The sequence below is a fragment of the Cetorhinus maximus genome, chromosome 31 (assembly GCF_964194155.1).
Source record: "Cetorhinus maximus chromosome 31, sCetMax3.hap1.1, whole genome shotgun sequence".
Taxonomy (NCBI): Eukaryota; Metazoa; Chordata; class Chondrichthyes; order Lamniformes; family Cetorhinidae; genus Cetorhinus; species Cetorhinus maximus.
In genome coordinates this window covers 11,208,032-11,229,338 of record NC_135909.1, presented here as the reverse complement: position 1 = coordinate 11,229,338, position 21,307 = coordinate 11,208,032, and the positions used below count along the sequence as shown (strand labels likewise).

The window sequence follows — 21,307 nt, the reverse complement described above, 5'->3', positions numbered from 1 at the left end:
GCCGCCGTTTAAAAAGTGCCCGTCCTATTTCTCAACTTGTGCCTGCAATAGCTGCTCTTTGTCTGACTCCCCACATCCTGACTGTCCGGCTCTGTTCCCACTCCTCACTTTCCAATATCAACAAACCTGGGGAGTGGGAACTCAACCAGGAATATTCACTGCTGCTTTGTGGAGAGAAAGCAGCAATGATTTTCAATAACAGCTTCTTGCCATTTTGTCTCCCTCCTCCCAGGAGACTGCTGTTTGTTCCATTCCCCCAGGATCGGGGTCTCTCCATTGGCGGCTCTTCCTGTCCCAGGTGGAGCTGGGGGAGAGCAGCGCGCATGCGCTATTCCGCTTCCACCCATTGAGCTCTGGTGGGTCGGAATGACGCATCCGCAGAATTATACAACATTCCGTGAAACAATTTTGCTTTGAAGCTGTTAGGGGGAAGAAAGTAAATGAGAATTTATGGTAAGGGAGATTTCATTATAAGGGAATGAATTACTTAAATTAGAATCTATAGGCAGGCCAGCGCAAATCAGTAAATCAATAATTAAACAGTAAAACCAGATGAACCTTATACACTCTCAAACTTTGTACACCCTCAGGGTTTGCAATCACCAGCAAGGTCCTGGGAGTTAACCTGGAGTCAGAGGATGGCAATAACTTAGACTAAGTGTGTTCTTCAACCGATAGGGGAAGGACAGGTGGTCCCAGCTTATATAGGAAGACAGGTCTCTGCCTGGGTGAAAGTAGGGTCACCTTTGTACCAGAGACCTGTCTGTTTAATGTAAACCTACATGTTGACAAGATCGGAATCTGGAGGATGTTCTTGTACGTGGCCAATAATGTTTAAAAATGGTGAACACTTGTAGATTAGCAGAGTACAGTCTCAAGCTGCATTGAGATGGTGCCCTCAATCTCGGTTGCTTCAAGGAGAGCAGCTTCGGATTCCACAAACAAATCTTGCAGCTGTAATCCCTCATGCTTGGAACTATTCTAGTAAACCTACTTTGCACCCTCTCAAAGACTCTCACATCCTTCCAAAAATGTGGTGACTAGAAATGGACACAATACTCTAGTTGCAGCCTAACCAGAGCTTTATAAATGTTTAACATAACGTTCCTGCTTGTATGCTCAGTAACTCGGTTGATGAAACCATAGATCCCATCTGCTTTCCTAACTACTCCCTCAAAATCTCCTGTCACCTTCAAAGATATAAAGATTCTTGGTCCCTCTCACTTGCACAATTTTTAGAACTGGACCATTATCTTCATACTGCTTCATTTCTGTTAAAATACAGCATTATACCTGCGTGTGTGATTAATAATGTGTCTCTGTTACAATATCATTAAGATCTGAGACTGCAGCTTCTGCCTCTCCATGAGAATCTTTCTGGATAACACCAGAATTTACAAGGATTTCTGCAACTGTCTGTGTCTCACCGCCCTCACTGACTCTGCCTCTGTCTATCCCTCCACCCCCTCTCTCTTGAACTCCACATGAAGGTGCGATGCTGTTGTTTAGTGGCTGAGTGCGCACAGTCTATCTTCAAATCACAGAATCACAGTGCAGAAGAAACCCTTCGGCCCATAGAGTCTGCACCGACACGTGAGAAACACCTGACCTACCTACCTAATCCCATTTACCAGCACTTGGCCAATATCCTTGAATGTTATGACGTGCCAAGTGCTCATCCAGGTACTTTTAAAGGATGTGAGGTAACCCGCCTCCACTGCCCTCCCAGGCAGTGCATTCCAGACCGTCACCACCCTCTGGGTAAAAAAAGATTTTCCTCACATCCCCCCTAAACCTCCTGCCCCTCACCTTGAGCTTATGCTCCCTTGTGACTGACCCTTCAGCTAAGGGGAACAGCTGCTCGCTATCCACCCAGTCCATGCCCCTGATAATCTTGTACACCTCGATCAGGTCGCCACCCAGTCTTCCCTGCTCCAACGAAAACAACCAAGTCTATCCAACCTCTCTTCATAACTTAAATGTTTCAACCCAAAAAACATCGTGGTGAATCTCCTCTGCAACCCCTCCAGTGCAATCACATCCTTCCTATAATGTGGCCACCAGAACTGCACACAGTACTCCAGCTGCGGCCTCACGAAGGTTCTATACCACTTCAACATGACCTCCCTACTTATATAATCTATGCCTCGATTGATAAAGGCAAGTGTTCCATATGCCTTTTTCACCACCCCACTAACATGCCCCTCTGCCTTCAGAGATTTATGGACACACACGCCAAGGTCCCTTTGTTCCTCAGAACTTCCTAGTGCCATGTCGCTCATTGAACACTTCCTTGTCAAATTACAACTTCACTTTGTATCACCTCACAATTTTCAGGAATTAAAAATTTGGGTCAGAGCCCCTGCGATCTCCTCCCTTGCCTCCCTTAGCAGTCTGGGACACAAATCATCGGGACCTGGAGATTTGTCCAATTTTAAGCCTGCCAACAGCTCCAATACCTTGTCAATCCCTATATCAATTTGCTTAAGAACATCGCAGTCTCTCTCCCCAAGTTCGATACCTTCATCCTCAATCTCTTGGGTGAAGACGGATGTGAAGTATTCATTCAACACTCTAGCGATGTCCTCTGGCTCCACCCATAGATTGGTCGCTTATGGGTCCTACTCTTTCCCTGATTATCCTCTTCCCAATGATATACTTATTGAATATCTTTGGATTTTCCCTACTTTTACCAGCCAGAGCTTTCTTATATCCCCTCTTTGCTGTTCAAATTGCTTTCTTAAGCTCCACCCCGCACTGTCTGTACTCCACTAATGCCTCTGCTGATTTGCTTCCCTTGTACCTGCTAAAAGCCCCTATTTTCCTTCTCATCTTAACCTGAATATCTCTGGTCATCCATGGTTCTCTGGGCTTGTTACTCCTTCCTATTACCCTAGAGGGAACATTTCCTTTATGAACACCCCCCACTGTTCCTCTGTAGATTTTCCCACAAGTAACTGTTCCCAGTCTACCTTGGCCAGATCCTGCCTTATTTTACTAAAATCGACTCTCCCCAATCCAAAACATATTTTTGCAACTTGTCGATTTCTTTGTCCATAACAAACTTAAACTGTACCATGTTGTGGTCGCTATCACTAAAATACTCGCCCACCACCACCTCAGCCACCTGTCCAGCTTCATTCCCCAGAATTAGGTCCAGCATGCACCGTCCCTTGTTGGACCCTCTACATATTGACCTAAAAAGTTCTCCTGTACACATTTCAAGAAATCCACTCCATCCAAACCCTTAACACGATGTCTATCCCAATTAGTTTTGGCAAAGTTGAAATCACCTTATATAATCCCCTTATTTTTATTGTTTTTACCCACCTCCACAAATTGTGCACAATTCGGCTCCTCAAATTCCCGCTAACAATCTGGGGGTCTATAATAAACACCTAATAATGTGGTTGCCCATTTTTTATTCCTAAACTCTACCCACAAAGCTTCATTCGATGCCCCCTCCAATGATCAGAAGTAAATATGCCTGTGAACAAGGTAATAATTTAAACCAGTTACGGGTTAACCCAGGCACAGCTGTGATTGGCTGCAGTCTCCTGAATCTGGGGAACAGACACTGTGAGCAGCTCCGGTCTCAGAGGGTTTAACAGTTACTGAGCTGGGAAACTACAACTAATCCCCGAGAATCCACAGCACAGGCCGAGAGGAGAGGAAAGCCTGTCCTGGGAGCTGTAAATCTGAGACACAGTTTGTCCTGTCAATGTGTAGATGTGAACATTGTATCAGCGAAAGTGTGTTAAAGGGGCGGGCGGGTTAGAATAATGTCACTGTGTTTGTGTGTCCGGCCTCAGCGCCAGATTTCCGAGTCATTCTTGTGTAAAATCACAAGATTTCCCTGTCATAGAATCGCGCTGCTCCCCTGCTCAGCCCTGAAGAGAGAATTTAAGGCAACGTTTTCGTTAATTTCAAGATTTCAGTGGAAACACAGAGAAGAAGTCAGCGCTCGGCTGAGAGGGCGCGATCAAAGCAGCAAAGAAACAGGTTTAAATCGAAATTTCTGCCTTTAATTCGGATGGAACATTCTCGACAACAAAGATTCGGATTTTGTTAACAGAAGGAAGCGAGTGTGGGAATCTGAAATGTCCAATTTGAAGTGGAATTGGGGAGTTTATGAGGAGAGAGAAACACAGAGAGGCTGGAGGAGCCGGGAGCTGACAGCAGGTTGTCTCTGCCCCGTCCGCTCTCTGTGTTTAAGTTGCTCTGAGCCGCCACCACTAGTTTCATTTCTGATCCAGTTCTGACTGTCAGAGAGATTTTCCACACAGTCTCGGATATGACTGATACTGCAGCCGCCGAAACGGCTCCTCCAGCCACTGCCGCTCAAGTCAAACCTCCCAAGAAGAAGAAGGCGGCTTCCCGATCGAAGGCAGCCGGTCCCAAGTTAGGCGAACAGATCCTCAAGATTGTGGCGGGTTGCAGCGATCGCAAGGGGATGTCCCTGGCCGCGATAAAGAAAGCTTTGTCTGGCAGCGGTGTCGATGTGGGGAAGCTCGGCTCCCAGATCAGGCTCAGTATCAGGAGGAAGGTGGAGAGCGGCTCCCTGGTGCAGGTAAAGGGACAGGGCGCCTCCGGCTCCTTCAAAATCCCTAAGAAGGAATCCCAGGGGAAAGTGGGAAAGAAGGAGAAGAAACCAACAGCCAAGAAATCTTTAGTAAAGAAATCAGCGGCCAAGAAGGTGAAAACAAAAAAACCAGCAGCTAAGAAATCTCCTGCCAAGAAAGTAACAGCCAAGAAATCCCCAACGAAGAAAGCAACAGTCAAGAAAACAAGCAGCAAGAAGGCGGCAACTCCAAAAAAGGCGGTGAAGAAAGCAGCGCTGAAGAAAAAATCTCCCGCCAAGAAGGTGACGGGCGGAAAGGCTTTAAAAAAAGTGGATAAATCGAAGGCCAAGCCCAAAGTGAAAGCAGCAAAGGCTAAGAAAGCTGCGCCAGGAAAGAAATGAAACCAGCCGAGCAAATTGTAAACCTCTGAACACAAAGGCTCTTCTCAGAGCCGCCCACGTCTCTCAGGAAAGAGCTGATCCCCGAATCAAATGTCCCTGTCCCGGCGCTGGGAGCAGGTTTCACACTGAAGTGATTTATATTCAATTGAAAATTGCCGGTATCTCACTGACATGCACTATACCCAGCCCCTCCCCCAATCTGCAATAAAACAGAGCGGTGTCCGTGCCCCATTGTAACTGGGGATTTGTTCAGCTGCTCTGTCAGTTTCTGCTCGTTCCCTTTTCACAGATTCAAGGTGAGAGTGTGTAAGACAGTTACCCGGGCGGAGTAACCCCGCGTTACAACTCAAAGCCCAACACATGAGTTTGTCTAATTCAGCTTGAGTGAGGTGTCGGTAAACTGCTCAACCCGCCTGGAGGGGAGGTGTGTGGGGATAGAACAGAAGCTGGGAGTGAAGTGGAAACAGGCGGATTTGACGGGGTATAGTGTATGTACTTGGGCTGGAATATTACAGAATTTTATTTGTAAAGGTCTGCAATTAAAAGCTGCGGGTTTCTAGAACCGTTGAACATGAAGCTCCAATCGATAAGTTTTGTGCCGAGCGCTGTGTTAACTTCCATTGTCGACAATTAAATAAAATGTCGTTTCGACAGGCAGGGGATGGAGCTGGATTATCATAGACATTCCTCTGTTCTGTCTGTCATTTAGTCTCCTCCCCGTCCCGCCTCTCACTCTATGCTCCTTTCTCAGTCAGGTCGGGGCGGGCTCTATAAAGGAGGAAACGAAACAGCTCATCTCTCATATTCAGCAGCGATCTGAGTGAAGAATCACATAGGTTGGAGAACCGTGAAACCCCTCTTTGAGTCCCTGACACACTGGTGGGAAGCGATTAAGGGAAGCATCAAGAGGTTTTTCATCCTCAAAGGCACCCAGAAAGCTAGAAAGGAACAGAGGGAAATGTCCCGACTCCAGAAAAAGATGCAGAACCTGCTCCGGCTGCAGTCGATGGGGGTCGATGTCAAGGAGGAGCTCCAAGAGGTGAAGGGCCAGCAAGCCTCGCACTTTGCCTCGGAGGCCTCCAGGATCATCTTCCGTTCCAGAGTCCGCTCCGTGGAGCAGGATGAGACGTGCTCACGTTTCTTCTTCCAAAAGGTACACAGAGAGCGCTCTGTGATCAGCAGCCTGAAGGAAGAAGACGGCTCAGTAAAGTCATCACGGTCCGACATTCTGAGGATCAGCAAATCCTTTTATGCCGGATTGTATGACGTGAAGCCCACGGACAGCACGGCCTCCCAGTCCTTCCTGTCCTCTATCACGGAGGTCTTAGATGACAGTACGCGGGAGAGCCTGGACAAACCGCTAACTCCTGATGAACTGACTAAGGCCCTCGAGTCCTTCGAGAAGAGTAAAACCCCCGGAAGCGACGGCTTGCCGGCGGAGTTGTATTGGGCTCTGTGGGACTTGATCGGCCCAGACCTGCTAGGAGTGTACGAGAGTATGCTCCTGGCCGGTAGTATGTCAGAATCCATGAGGAAAGGCATCATCACCCTCATCTACAAGCACAAGGGGGAAAGGGAGGAAATTAGAAATTGGCGACCCATTTGACTGTTGAATGTGGACTATAAGATTCTGTCCAAGGTCATCGCCAACCGGGTCAAATCCGCTCTGGAATTGGTGATTCACCCTGACCAGACCTGCTCTGTGCCAGGCAGGAAGATCTCTGACAGCCTGGCGCTGCTCAGGGATACGATTGTCTATGTACAGGACAGGGGTGTGGATACCTGCCTCATCAGCTTGGATCAGGAGAAGGCCTTTGACAGAATATCGCACACCTACATGGGGGATGTGCTCTCCAAAATGGGGTTTGGGGAGGGAATTCGAAATTGGATCCAACTGCTCTACACTAACATCAGTAGCGCAGTCTCAATCAATGGGTGGGAAACAGATAGCTTTCCGATGAAATCTGGAGTCAGGCAGGGCTGTCCTCTCTCGCCTGTCCTTTTCGTGTATTACATAGAACCCTTTGCCGAGTCCATCAGGAAGGATCCGGGCATAAGAGGAGTGACGATCCCAGGCAGTGGAGGCACTCAGGTAAAAGCCTCCCTGTACATGGACGACGTCGCCGTCTTCTGCTCGGATCCGCTGTCGGTGCGCAGACTGATGCACATCTGCGACCAGTTCGAACTGGCCTCGGGAGCCAAGGTAAATCGTGGGAAGAGCGAGGCCATGTTCTTTGGGAACTGGGCTGACCGATCCTTTGTCCCCTTCACTGTCAGGGCTGACGGCCTGAAGGTGCTGGGGATATGGTTCGGAGGGACCGGGGCATGCGTTAGAAACTGGAAGGAGCGAGTGGCTATGGTGAAAAGGAAACTGGGCATGTGGGAGCGACGCTCCCTCTCCATTGCGGGAAAGAACCTGGTCATCAGGTGTGAGGTACTCTCGCTGTTGCTGTACGTGGCGCAGGTCTGGCCCATTCCAGACTCCTGCGCGATGGCGATCACTCGAGCCATCTTCTGCCTTATCTGGAGGTCGAAAATGGATCGTGTCCGCAGGGACGCGATGTACAAGCCTCTAGATAAAGGGGGAAAAAACGTGCCCAACATCGCCCTCATACTGATGGCCACCTTTGTGTGTGGCTGCATCAAGCGGTGCGTAGACCCTCAGTACCCAAACACCAAGTGTCACTACGTGCTGAGGTTCTACCTGTCCCCGGTGTTGCGAAGGATGGGTCTGGCCACGCTGCCGCGGAACGCTCCAAGTAGTTGGACCGTGCCGTACCACCTGTCCCTGGTGGAAAAATTTATGCAGAAAAACACCTTTGACCACAAGTCCATCAGGCAGTGGTCAGCACGTAACGTCCTAGAGGCCCTGAGGGAAAAGGAGAGGTTGGACCCTGTGGGATGGTTCCCCGAGCAGACTGTCAAAGTCATTTGGCAGAATGCCTCATCGCCAGAACTTTCCAACAAGCACCAAGACGTAGCTTGGCTGGTGGTGAGAAAGGCCCTCCCCGTCAGATCCTTCCTACACGCCAGGAGTCTCACCCCCTCTGCACGTTGCCCTCGAGGTGGCTGTGGTGGGGAAGAGACCGTTGTTCACCTCCTTGTGGATTGTGCCTTTGCAAAGACAGTCTGGAGAGAGATGCAGTGGTTGCTGTCGAGGTTCATCCCGAGCAGTTCTGTGACACAGGACTCTGTGCTCTACGGGCTGTTCCCAGGGACACACACCGAGACAATCATCAACTGCAGCTGGAGGATCATCAACTCGGTGAAAGACGCGCTTTGGTCTGCCCGAAACTTGTTGGTCTTCCAGCACAAAGAGTTGTCCCCGACCGATTGTTGCGGACTGGCACAATCCAAAGTCCAGGACTACGTGCTGAGGGACGCACTAAAGCTTGGGGCAGCTGCCGCAAAGGCGCAATGGGGAAGGGTCGCTGTCTAAGACCTTTCTACCACAGCGCACCGAGAGACTGGGAACTGTTTAGAGCCCCTCGGGCTGTACAGATCAAAATGAAAGGCTGTAAATGACTGTAATATTGTTTGTACTGATGCACCTGGTGATACATTTTGTAAAAGTCTAACCTGGATTGTACCCTTGTAATGTTGTTTTTGAAATGGTTTTGAATGTGATTGAAGATAATTTATGAATAAAGTATATTTTTACAAAAAAAAAAAAAAAAAGTCTGGCAGAGGGAAAGGAGGCAAAGGACTGGGTAAAGGTGGAGCAAAGCGGCACTGCAAAGTGCTTCGTGATAATATCCAGGGCATCACCAAACCAGCAATCCGCCGCCTGGCTCGCCGTGGCGGTGTCAAGCGGATCTCGGGTTTGATCTATGAGGAGACTCGCGGGGTGCTGAAGGTTTTCCTGGAGAATGTGATCAGGGATGCGGTCACCTACACTGAACACGCCAAGCGCAAGACGGTCACTTCCATGGATGTGGTGTACGCTCTGAAACGCCAGGGCCACACTCTCTATGGATTCGGCGGCTGAACAACTCGACTCTCTCTACCAAACACAACAACAAAGGCTCTTTTAAGAGCCACCCACCGCCTCACAGAGAGAGCAGAAACCTGGGAACAGGAGCTGGGATGCGCTTTGATCTGGAATGTTAGTGCCTGATTTGTTCTGGACGGGAATGTACTGAGAATCTTTTTAATGGTTTATTTACCCGGATGGCCCATTTTGCACTGACACTGAAAAGCCTCTCCACTGCCTCATATTTTCGATAGGTTTTGTTTTAAATGAATAATTAGTCAGGTAGTAACGACAGGATCTGGCGGTTCCTCTGACACCAGCCGTTCAATCCGTCAGTGAAGTTGAGGTTACAATCATATCAGGATCAGGCGGAGCCGGCTCGATGGGCTGAGTGGCCTCCTCCTGCTCCTAATCCCAATATTCGCACGTATGTTCGTGTAGACTCAGACTGGGAACAGCGGGAGATTCGAGCCGCTCTTCATCTGCATGAACAGCCCAGAATGAGGGCAATGGGAAGGGGTCTGATGCCCCCAGCACCGTTTCTATTTTATTACCGATTCCTCGAAGTGAGCGGCGATTTCGAGGGTTGGTTGTTGTAGGGAGCAATGGACAGTCCTTCAATTTTTGCCTCGGAAATTCAGCACTGACTTTACACAGTTCAAATAACAGACTGGTGTTTCTGTCCAAAAATGAGCAGATTCACCAGGATGATGCCGGGTTTAAAAATTGCCGGGTCAGGTTACATGAACTGGAATTAAATTGGGGTTAGGAAATAGTGAGTGATAGTGAAAAATGGTATTTTTAATTTTCAAAAAAGGGAAGAACGAAGTCTATTGTCGAGACGGTAAACGGCTGCCAAAAAGGCGGAATTTTTGAAATGGGCAATTAAAAACAACTCGACCAATGGGGACCTGAGTTGCCAGGGATTAATTCATTGGTTAGATTTTTGATATAACTGCCTGGGCGTAAGGCTGCAGCCAATTACTGTTCGGGGCGGTTCCTCACAGAGTTTAAAAAGGCGGATTGTAGAGCAGATTGTATTAATAGTTCTCGCATCTCAGACTGTGTTGAATATCTTCAGAAAATGGCCAGGACCAAGCAGACAGCGCGCAAATCGACCGGAGGGAAAGCTCCTCGCAAACAGTTGGCTACCAAAGCGGCCCGGAAGAGCGCTCCAGCAACGGGCGGAGTGAAGAAGCCTCATCGCTACAGACCCGGCACTGTGGCTCTGAGGGAGATCCGCCGCTACCAGAAATCCACCGAGCTGCTCATCCGCAAACTGCCCTTCCAGCGCCTGGTGCGAGAGATCGCTCAGGACTTCAAGACAGACCTGCGCTTCCAGAGCTCGGCCGTCATGGCCCTGCAGGAGGCCAGCGAGGCTTACCTGGTGGGGCTCTTTGAGGACACCAACCTGTGCGCCATCCACGCCAAGCGAGTCACCATCATGCCCAAAGACATCCAGCTGGCCCGCCGCATCCGCGGGGAACGCGCCTAAAACCCGGCTTCAGCACCAAGTACAACAAAGGCTCTTTTAAGAGCCACTAAATCGACAAATGAAAGAGCTGCGATCTCCTGTTAACCCCTCCAGCACTTAAACATCTCGACGATACAATTTATTCTCCCTTGCACCGGTTTATTTGTCTTGTCGACATAGCGGTTGTAGAATTGAGAGAATACAGATGATGCAGTTATCAATTGCAGCTCAGGTTATGTCTGCGAATATTTTAGGCCACGGATTTTTTTCCAACGAATTGCGGCACAGGGTGAGGTACGGTTTGTAAGTCAATACTCATTGTTATTATATGGTAACACTATGAACATGAAGCGAATGCCCAGGAGTAGCCCTCCAGTGCGCAGATATTTTTGATGGTTGTTTTTAGTCAGTTATACAGCAAAGAAACAGGCCGCTCGTGTCCGTGCCGGACTGACTATCCTTGATTAATCCTTGCCTCTCCAAGTGGAAATTAATTGTGTCCCTCAGAATCTTTTTCATAAGTTTCCCTACTACTGATGTTAAGACTGACTGGCCTATAGTTCTCTGGTTTATCCCTAGCCCCCTTTTTGAATAATGGAAACCATTAGCTGTCCTCCAGTCCTTTCACCTCTCCTGTGGTCAGAGAAGATTTGAAAATTAATAACAGGGTCCCTGCAATCTCCTCCCTTGCCTTCCACCGCAGCCTGGGAAAATCTCATCTGCCCGTATAGGAAGGATGTTGTTGCACTAGAAAGGTCATAGCGTTATACAGCACATACACAGGCCCATCGTAACCGTGCCGATCATCAAGCACCTATCTATTCTAATTCTATTCTCCAGCACTTAGCCCGTAGTACTTTTAGTTATGTCGTTGCGAGGGGTCAACTAAATACTTCTCAAACGTTGTGGGAGTTCTTCCTTCCCCATTATTGGTCCAGAATCACTTACAAATTTGGTCCGGCCGCGGACAGACAATAGGTCACCCTTTCACAGACTCTGTGAGTGGCTCTGAAAAGAGCCTTTGGGTCATTAGATTAAAGAATGGACGCTTCACTTGGTCTTCGAGGCCACAGCGGCGCTGGTTTTCTTGGGCAGCAGCACGGCCTGGATATTAGGCAGCACACCGCCCTGAGCGATGGTCACCCCTCCCAGCAGCTTGTTGAGCTCCTCGTCGTTGCGGACGGCCAGCTGCAGGTGTCTGGGGATGATGCGGGTCTTCTTGTTGTCCCGGGCCGCGTTACCGGCCAGCTCGAGGATTTCAGCCGTCAGATACTCGAGCACAGCAGCCAGATAGACCGGGGCTCCGGCACCCACACGCTCAGCATAGTTGCCCTTTCTCAGGAGCCTGTGAACACGGCCCACCGGGAACTGCAGTCCAGCCCTGGAGGAGCGAGACTTGGCCTTGGAGCGAACTTTACCGCCGGTCTTTCCTCTTCCAGACATTTCCACAACCTCACAAACAATTCAGCAAAAAATGAACAATTTCTCCAGCGTTTACTGTTCTTATAAACTGAAAACTCGTCTGATTGGTCTCTGTTCAATCCACTTATTTGCCTATATTCTTTACCAATCAGATCAGTGGATGCAGAAGGGGGCGGGATTTACCAATAACCGTCAGAACCAGAAAAAAATGTCCATTTTAAAAAGCCCGCCAATTTCAGTGCGGGAAAGAAGCGGATTAAAGTAAATGTCGTCTTTGGTCTGAGATTTCAAATCCCTTCTCTTTATTTGGTTTTATTCAGCTCGTGTCATCACCAATCGCAGGCGCGGGTTTTAACATTTTGTTTAAATGTGGTTCATTCTCCTGTCGCTTTCTAACTGTCCCGGGAGGGAATCAATCCCGGGTCACCGCTTTCCCAGGAGTGAAACATTCCGTTCAGACTTCACTCTGAATCGAACACCCTTCGCTGTAAAGAGGGAGCTGATCGAGTCCTCAGACTGTTCTTATTCCGCTCTGTAATAATCCCACTCTGGCTGTTACCCTGCGGAAAATTAATAAAATGACTCAGTAACTGTTTCAGGAATTGGGGGAAGGGACAATTAAAGTTGAAAACAGCAGCTAATGAGGTCACTTAAAGGCTGTGATAACAGAATAACCGCTTTCAGCACAAAGCGAAGGCCGATGAGCTAATTAAAGGGTTAGTGTCTGGGTTACAGGACAGGAGACACTAACAGCAGTGGAAGTTATTTTATATTATAATAATCCAGTAGGAAGATGTCAGGTGCAGCTCCTTAGTAGAGATTGTGAGTGGCTCTTAAAAGAGCCTTTGTGTTGTGAATGTGTTTTTCAGTCCGTTCGGGGGTTTTACTTGGAGCTGGTGTACTTGGTCACCGCCTTTGTCCCTTCCGACACGGCGTGCTTGGCCAGTTCCCCGGGCAGCAGCAGGCGCACGGCGGTCTGGATCTCCCGGGAGCTGATGGTGCTGCGCTTGTTGTAATGGGCCAGGCGGGAAGCCTCACCCGCGATGCGCTCGAAAATATCACTCACGAACGAGTTCATGATGCTCATGGCCTTAGAGGAGATGCCGGTGTCGGGATGAACCTGCTTCATCACTTTGTAGATGTAGATGGAGTAACTCTCCTTCCTCGACTTTCGCCGCTTCTTGCCGCCCTTTCCTGACGGTTTATTCACCGCTTTCTTGGCGCCCTTCTTAGCAACTGGTTTCTTCTTCTCTTCAACCATCTTCAATCTCAATTTCAGCCACAGAAATAAACCAAACCCCTTCCGTCCGCTCATTAAATAGACAGTCTGACAGATATATGCTAATGAGGAATGAGAAAACAACAATTCTTATTGGACATTTTTGAAAGAAAACAAGTTCTTAATTTGTGATTTATTTGATTGGATAGAGAAATCGACCAATCATATTTAGCTTTCTCCACCAATCATAGGCCTCCTTACTGCAATCAGGAAATACTTTTTACAAAGACCCTCTCCAGGCGGAATTTCTCAGTGTGTAAAGATACACCAGGAAATGTCGCCTGGCAGTCGGTGCGAGGGACTGTACGGTAATGTGGGGTTCCCTCAGGAATTGTGAGGCTTTGGTAAAGTCTGTGATTGTGGGATTTATTCACTCCCTGATTCTGTGTGTGAGAGTGGGGTTCCTTCACTGTTTGGAAGGCCGTGGTACAGTGTGCGAGGGCTGGATTTCTTCTGTGTCTGTGACTTGATGGGACCATGTCTCAGTGTTGGATTCACTTGATATCCTGAGGCTCATTGTGCATCTGTCCGTTATTGGTGCATGTAAGTGAAATGATTGTCTCCTTGGGACTATAAGACAGTGCGGAATTAAATCAGCATGTGTTTCTCTCGGCCACGAAAAGTATTGGATTTATTCTGTACATGTCAATCTCTGTAACTGTATGTGAATGAGATTCTTTATTTGTCAGTCCCTGTCATTGTAGGTCAGAGTTGTATTGATTCTATGTCTTTCAGCCTGTGGTACTATCTCTGAGTCTGAACTTCTCATTCACTGTCAATATCTGATACTGTGTGTGAATGTGAGATTAACTCTGTACCTGTCAACATCCTTTGCTGAATGGGAGTGTGAAATTCAGTCTGTATCGGTCAGTCTCTGGTACTGATTCAGAGTGTGTAATTCATTCTCAATAGGTCCATCTCTTGCAATTTTTGACAGAAGTAACCCCACTGTCACATTCGGCACCAAAGACTGACAATGTAGAATTTGCCTCAGTGGATAGTACAGGTATGAGTGGGATCAATTCTCTCTCAATCAGTGGTACTTTATGGAAGCTTGCAAATCATTTTGTTTCTGATGGACTCTGGTACCCTGTGTAAGCGTTGAAGCCATTTTCTAACTCAGTGCCTGATGCTTTGCAGGAATGAAGGATTCATTTTGTCCCTATCAGTTTTTGGCTGTAAGATTTTTCTGTGTTTCTTGGTCTGTGGTACTGTGTGAATGTCAGATTCATTCTGTATCTCTACATCTCTGGGACCAGTGATTACTAACTCTCTAGATGTTTGCAGAATTGGGTCTACCTGAAAATTTCTCCACTTCAGCGTTAAGTTCACATTTTCATATCAGATTGACAATCTTTTTTTAAAATATTTAGCAATCTTTATACACATAAATGTGTAAAAAGTCAGACTTGTCAACTGCTCTTTAGACCTGTAATTATCTCACCTTGTGTTGTGAGTGAGGAGATTCCCCACTGGGTCGTGCAAAACAGGAATCTGGATCGAAATTAATTTCAATGCCTGGAAATCAGGTAGAATACAAGTCTGAATTTCTGATTTACATCCTCAGTAGATCAGGCTTCTCACTGGGAGAATGAATTTGAAAAGTGGTGTTTAAAACCAAACAAACCACGGTAGATCCTTCCTCATTTGCTGAGGCAAATCCAATGAAAGCAGTTATACTTCAGTAGGAGAATTTTGGGATGGGTATCAGACTCAGCTCAGGGCAACTAAACCTGCTATCAGAAAGTGTAAAGGGTAATGGAGAAGGGGATGGCAGATACATGAACCCCAATATAGAGTTATCCATGTTGCAGTTGAAACCTCATCAGTAATCAGCACTGGCTTAGAATAGCTGGGCCTATTAACCTCGGGAAAGGATGGATGTCGAATGGATATGACCGCTGTCCATAAAGAGAATCAATTGTGTGCATGTGAATAGATAAGTTGAGCTCATTGGACAAAGAGAAATAGAAAAAGAACAAAAGGAAAATTAAACAGGCCTGCGGGGAAGAATATGTGAGCAGCTGAGCTGCTGTTGCAGAGAGCTGGCACAGATATGATGGGCTGAGTGGCCTCCCTCTGCTGTAACAATTGCGAAATTCTAATCTATGTAGCATGAGTGTAAGCCTGACTTATGTTTAATATAAAATGTGTTTCAACTGGAGTTAATAGCTGTGGGTATTAATCAGTTATTATGTCAGAGTTTTGGATTAAAATTCCATCTCTGTCAACACAACCCTGAATGTCTGTATATCACACAATCTGATACATTACCCGATGTGTATGATCAGCTTCATCTAGCTTGTAGATACTCTGAGGTTTGGGGAGTGGTATGTAATGCATAGTTCGGTCTGTAGTATGAGTACAATATTGGGAATCATGCAATATCTTACAAGTGGGTACTGTTTGTCATTTAATGTGTATTTAAGGTTCTCCTTTTGTTTTGGTAACACAGGGCCTTGCAATCTGAGGGGGTGTATAATTTTGCTCAGCGATTTGCAAAGGTCCCACACTGGAGTTTATTACACAAAATTAGAATTTTTGATTGGGGATCATACATTAGCACGGATCAAGGATTAGTAAGTGGACTGAAAACAGTGTAGGAATAAACAGGACATTTTCGGATTGGCAGGCTCTAACTTACTCTTGATAAAACACGGTCATCAGTTACTTACAATATATATTGATGATTTAGTTGGGTACTGAATGGAACATATTCAAGTTTGTTGATGATACAAAATTAGGTGGAAAATTAATCTGTGAGGAGACAAAAAACGTGCTAAGGCATTTAGACAGGTTGTCTGAGTTGGCAAGAACATTGCAGATAGAATACAATATGGTGATGTGAGTGTGCCCAGTTTGGTAGGGGGAAAAAATAACATGTTTGAATGTGAGAGACTTCAACATGTTTGCAGTCAGAGAGAGCTGGGTGTCCTTGTACATGAATTACAGAAAGTTAAACTGCAGGTACAGCAAGCCGATAGGAAGGGAAGTGTTATGTTCACATTTGTTCCAAAGGTTTGGATTATAGGAGTGAAAAATCTTCCAATTATCCAGGGCACTATTAAGGCTACACCTGGAGTACTGTGTGCAGTTTAGTCTCCTTACATAAGGAAGGGCATATTTGCTTTAGAGGGAGGGCTATAATTGTTCACTAGATTGGTTTCTGTGACAAGTGGATTCCTTATGAGGAGAGATTGAGGAGACTAGGTCTATATTCCCTGGATTTTAGAAGAATACAGGTGATCTAAATGAAACAAATAAAACTCTTAAGCGGCTTGTCAGGGTAGATGCTAAGAAAATGGTTCTCCTGGCTCCGGAATCTACAACATGTGGTCACCATCTCAGATCACAGCATTGGCCATTTTGGGAAGATATGAGGAGAAATGTCTTCACTGAATTCTTTGGAATTCTCCACCCCAGAGAGATTTGGAAGCTCAACCATTGAGTATGTTCCAGACAGAGGTCAATTGATTTTGGATACTAGGGATATAAGGAGAGTGCGGCAAAGTGGAGTTGAGGTAGAACATCTGTCTGAATGAATGATGGAGTAGGTCGAATGGCCAAATAGCCAAGTCCAGCTCCTATTTCTGAAGGTTTAATGCATCAGTCCATCTATTCTGCTCGAAGTGAGATTCAGGTGTATTCTGCACCAGTCAGTCTCTGGTACTATATATAAAGCTGGGATCAATTGTACGTCTGTCGGCACCTGGCAAGGGATTTGTTTGTGTGATTCAATCTGTATCTGTGATTCATGAACCTCAATGTGAGTATGTGGTTTATTCTCAATTTGCCATTCTATTAGTATGACATTTGAATGTGAAATTTGCATCTGTCAGTCTTTGATACTGTACATGTGAGAGATTAATTCCATATCTGTTGGACTTTGTGATGTGTGACTGTGGAATTGACTCGGTATTTACCACTTCGTGATACTGTGAGTGTTTTCTCCTTAAGGAACTGCCAGTCTTTGGTAATTGGTGTCTGACTATGTAACTGTGAAACTTTGGCCTGTTTGTAAGGCATTCTTTCTGTATCTATCAGGCTCTGGTACAGATTGAGCGTTTGGGACTCATCCTGAATTGTTCAGTGGTACTGGAAATTCATTTTCTCTCTCTTAGTCTCTGGTAGAGTGTCTGTGTGGGGATGTTTTTGTCTTTATGCCTGTGTATATGTGTAATTAATCCTGTATTACTCAGCCTCTGGTACTGAGCTTACGTGTAGGACTCTGGCTGTATTTGTCAGTCACTGGTAACACGTGTGACTGTGAATGGATGGTTCTTTCTATTACTGTCAGGATATCGTACATGGTTTGACTGTGGGATTATTTGAATATAGTTCAATGATCCTGAATGTAAATATGGGAATCATTCTGAAACTCTCATTCTTTAATAATGTGTGTGCGTGAGTGTGACTGTGTGAGTTGAAGGGTCATGATTCTGTTCTGTTGAAGGGTAATGAGGACTCGAAACGTCAACTCTTTTCTTCTCCGCCGATGCTGCCAGACCTGCTGAGTTTTTGCAGGTAATTCTCTTTTTGTTTTGGATTTCCAGCATCCGCAGTAGTTTTTTGTTTTTATGACTGTGTGAGTGTTTGTTATAGTGGACCATAGCCTCAAGAACAAATTTCATTCCCTATACTCCAACCCCCTACCACTCACACACCTATACACAATATCCCAGTGAGTAAGTCGCACTAGTTACAAAAGTTCTGGGAGGAATCCCGCATTTCCGTGCAGTCCCCCTGTGGAGAAGAGCCCCTCGCACCGACAGCCAGACAACAATTCCCGGTGTATCTTCACAAACTGAGAAACTGGGACTAGAGAGAATCCTGTTAGAATATAATTCCTGATTGTCGCAAAAGGGCTAATGATTGGTGGAGAAGTCGAAATTTGATTGGCCACTTTAAAAATGCAAACAGAGAAAAGTAAGTGGCTGTTGTATTTTTTTAAATGTCCAATCAGAATCATCGTTTCCCCATTCCTCATTAGCATAGGTCTGTCAGACTGTCTATTTAATCGGCGCTCGGAAGGGGTTTGTTTTATTCTGTGTCTGAAAGTGACGATGGTTGATGAGAAGAAACAGCTCCCCCGTGCATTCACAGTCAGATCCACCGAGGTCAAGCCGGTGTTCTTCTCTGACCACTGCCTCCTACTGGCGGACTGCCACTTGGAGGAAGACCTGAGGGTGGGCAGGGGGGCATGGAAGCTAAATGTGCAACTGCTGACCCCAGAGAACATTGAGGAGCTCAAGAGGGATTACAAAGGTTGGAGAACCGTGAAACCCCTCTTTGAGTCCCTGACACACTGGTGGGAAGTGATCAAGGGAAGCATCAAGAGGTTTTTCATCCTCAAAGGCACCCAGAAAGCTAGAAAGGAACAGAGGGAAATGTCCCGACTCCAGGAAAAGATGCAGAATCTGCTCCGGCTGCAGTCGATGGGGGTGGATGTCAAGGAGGAGCTCCAAGAGGTGAAGGGCCAGCAAGCCTCGCACTTTGCCTCGGAGGCCTCCAAGATCATCTTCCGTTCCAGAGTCCGCTCCGTGGAGCAGGATGAGACGTGCTCACGTTTCTTCTTCCAAAAGGTACACAGAGAGCGCTCTGTGATCAGCAGCCTGAAGGAAGAAGACGGCTCAGTAAAGTCATCACGGTCCGACATTCTGAGGATCAGCAAATCCTTTTATGCCGGACTGTATGACGTGAAGCCCACGGACAGCACGGCCTCCCAGTCCTTCCTGTCCTCTATCACGGAGGTCCTAGACCACAGTACGCGGGAGAGCCTAGACAAACCGCTAACTCCTGACGAACTGACTAAGGCCCTCGAGTCCTTCGAGAAGAGTAAAACCCCCGGAAGCGACGGCCTGCCGGCGGAGTTGTATTCGGCTCTGTGGGACTTGATCGGCCCAGACCTGCTAGAAGTGTACGAGAGTATGCTCCTGGCCGGCAGCATGTCAGAATCCATGAGGAAAGGCATCATCACCCTCATCTACAAGCACAAGGGGGAAAGGGAGGAAATTAGAAATTGGCGACCCATTTCACTGTTGAATGTGGACTATAAGATTCTGTCCAAGGTCATCGCCAACCGGGTCAAATCCGCTCTGGAATTGGTGATTCACCCTGACCAGACCTGCTCTGTGCCAGGCAGGAAGATCTCTGACAGCCTGGCGCTGCTCAGGGATACGATTGCCTATGTACAGGACAGGGGTGTGGATACCTGCCTCATCAGCTTGGATCAGGAGAAGGCCTTTGACAGAATATCGCACACCTACATGGGGGATGTGCTCTCCAAAATGGGGTTTGGGGAGGGAATTCGAAATTGGATCCAACTGCTCTACACTAACATCAGTAGCGCAGTCTCAATCAATGGGTGGGAAACAGATAGCTTTCCGATTAAATCTGGAGTCAGGCAGGGCTGCCCTCTCTCGCCTGTCCTTTTTGTGTGCTGCATAGAACCCTTTGCCGAGTCCATCAGGAAGGATCCGGGCATAAGAGGAGTGACGATCCCAGGCAGTGGAGGCACTCAGGTAAAAGCCTCCCTGTACATGGACGACGTCGCCGTCTTCTGCTCGGATCCGCTGTCGGTGCGCAGACTGATGCACGTCTGCGACCAGTTCGAACTGGCCTCGGGAGCCAAGGTAAATCGTGGGAAGAGCGAGGCCATGTTCTTTGGGAAGTGGGCTGACCGATCCTTTGTCCCCTTCACTGTCAGGGCTGACGGCCTGAAGGTGCTGGGGATATGGTTCGGAGGGACCGGGGCATGCGTTAGAAACTGGAAGGAGCGAGTGGCTATGGTGAAAAGGAAACTGGGCATGTGGGAGCGACGCTCCCTCTCCATTGCGGGTAAGAACCTGGTCATCAGGTGTGAGGTACTCTCGCTGTTGCTGTACGTGGCGCAGGTCTGGCCCATTCCACAGTCCTGCGCGATGGCGATCACTCGAGCCATCTTCCGCTTTATCTGGAGGTCGAAAATGGATCGTGTCTGCAGGGACGCGATGTACAAGCCTCTAGATAAAGGGGGAAAAAACGTGCCCAACATCGCCCTCATACTGATGGCCACCTTTGTGTGCGGCTGCATCAAGCGGTGCGTAGACCCTCAGTACGCAAACACCAAGTGTCACTACGTGCTGAGGTTCTACCTGTCCCCGGTGTTGCGAAGGATGGGTCTGGCCACGCTGCCGCGGAACGCTCCAAGTAGTTGGACCGTGCCGTACCACCTGTCCCTGGTGGAAAAATTTATGCAGAAAAACACCTTTGACCACAAGTCCATCAGGCAGTGGTCAGCACGTAACGTCCTAGAGGCCCTGAGGGATAAGGAGAGGGTGGACCCTGTGGGATGGTTCCCCGAGCAGACTGTCAAAGTCATTTGGCAGAATGCCTCATCGCCAGAACTTTCCAACAAGCACCAAGACGTAGCTTGGCTGGTGGTGAGAAAGGCCCTCCCCGTCAGATCCTTCCTACACGCCAGGAGTCTCACCCCCTCTGCACGATGCCCTCGAGGTGGCTGTGGTGGGGAAGAGACCGTTGTTCACCTCCTTGTGGATTGTGCCTTTGCAAAGAAAGTCTGGAGAGAGATGCAGTGGTTGCTGTCGAGGTTCATCCCGAGCAGTTCTGTGACACAGGACTCTGTGCTCTACGGGCTGTTCCCAGGGACACACACCGAGACAAACATCAACTGCAGCTGGAGGATCATCAATTCGGTGAAAGACGCGCTTTGGTCTGCCCGAAACTTGTTGGTCTTCCAGCACAAAGATTTGTCCCCGACCGATTGTTGCGGACTGGCACAATCCAAAGTCCAGGACTACGTGCTGAGGGACGCACTAAAGCTTGGGGCAGCTGCCGCAAAGGCGCAATGGGGAAGGGTCGCTGTCTAAGACCTTTCTACCACAGCGCACCGAGAGACTGGGAACTGTTTAGAGCCCCTCGGGCTGTACAGATCAAAATGAAAGGCTGTAAATGACTGTAATATTGTTTGTACTGATGCACCTGGTGATACATTTTGTAAAAGTTTAACCTGGATTGTACCCTTGTAATGTTGTTTTTGAAATGGTTTTGAATGTGATTGAAGATTTTTATGAATAAAGTATATTTTTACAAAAAAAAAAAAAAAAAAGAAACAGCTCCCAAGATTGTGCGGACTGGCACAATCCAAAGTCCAGGACTACGTGCTGAGGGACGCACTAAAGCTTGGGGCAGCTGCCG

The 21,307-nt window shown here is 47.6% G+C and overlaps 2 protein-coding genes and 1 long non-coding RNA gene across 3 annotated transcripts in view; 1 reads left to right on the top strand and 2 right to left on the bottom strand.

Annotated features, from left to right (window-relative positions):
• The window catches only part of LOC144670421 (uncharacterized), a 918,626-nt gene that overhangs the window by 790,856 nt on the left and 106,463 nt on the right, over nt 1-21,307 (bottom strand). The gene's annotated exons all lie outside the window — the stretch shown is intronic.
• LOC144670210 (histone H1-like) lies at nt 4,295-4,963 on the top strand. Its single transcript, XM_078532697.1, has one exon. The coding sequence runs from the start codon at nt 4,295-4,297 to the stop codon at nt 4,961-4,963; it is 669 nt and encodes a 222-aa protein (XP_078388823.1).
• On the bottom strand, nt 12,689-13,140 carry LOC144670367 (histone H2B type 1-M-like). The gene has a single exon (XM_078532846.1). The coding sequence runs from the start codon at nt 13,091-13,093 to the stop codon at nt 12,716-12,718; it is 378 nt and encodes a 125-aa protein (XP_078388972.1). The 5' UTR covers nt 13,094-13,140; the 3' UTR covers nt 12,689-12,715.

Bases quoted from the DNA above. Each gene is read 5' to 3' on its own strand.
- LOC144670210 (XM_078532697.1), top strand. From the start codon at position 4,295: ATGACTGATACTGCAGCCGCCGAAACGGCTCCTCCAGCCACTGCCGCT.
- LOC144670367 (XM_078532846.1), bottom strand. From the start codon at position 13,093: ATGGTTGAAGAGAAGAAGAAACCAGTTGCTAAGAAGGGCGCCAAGAAA.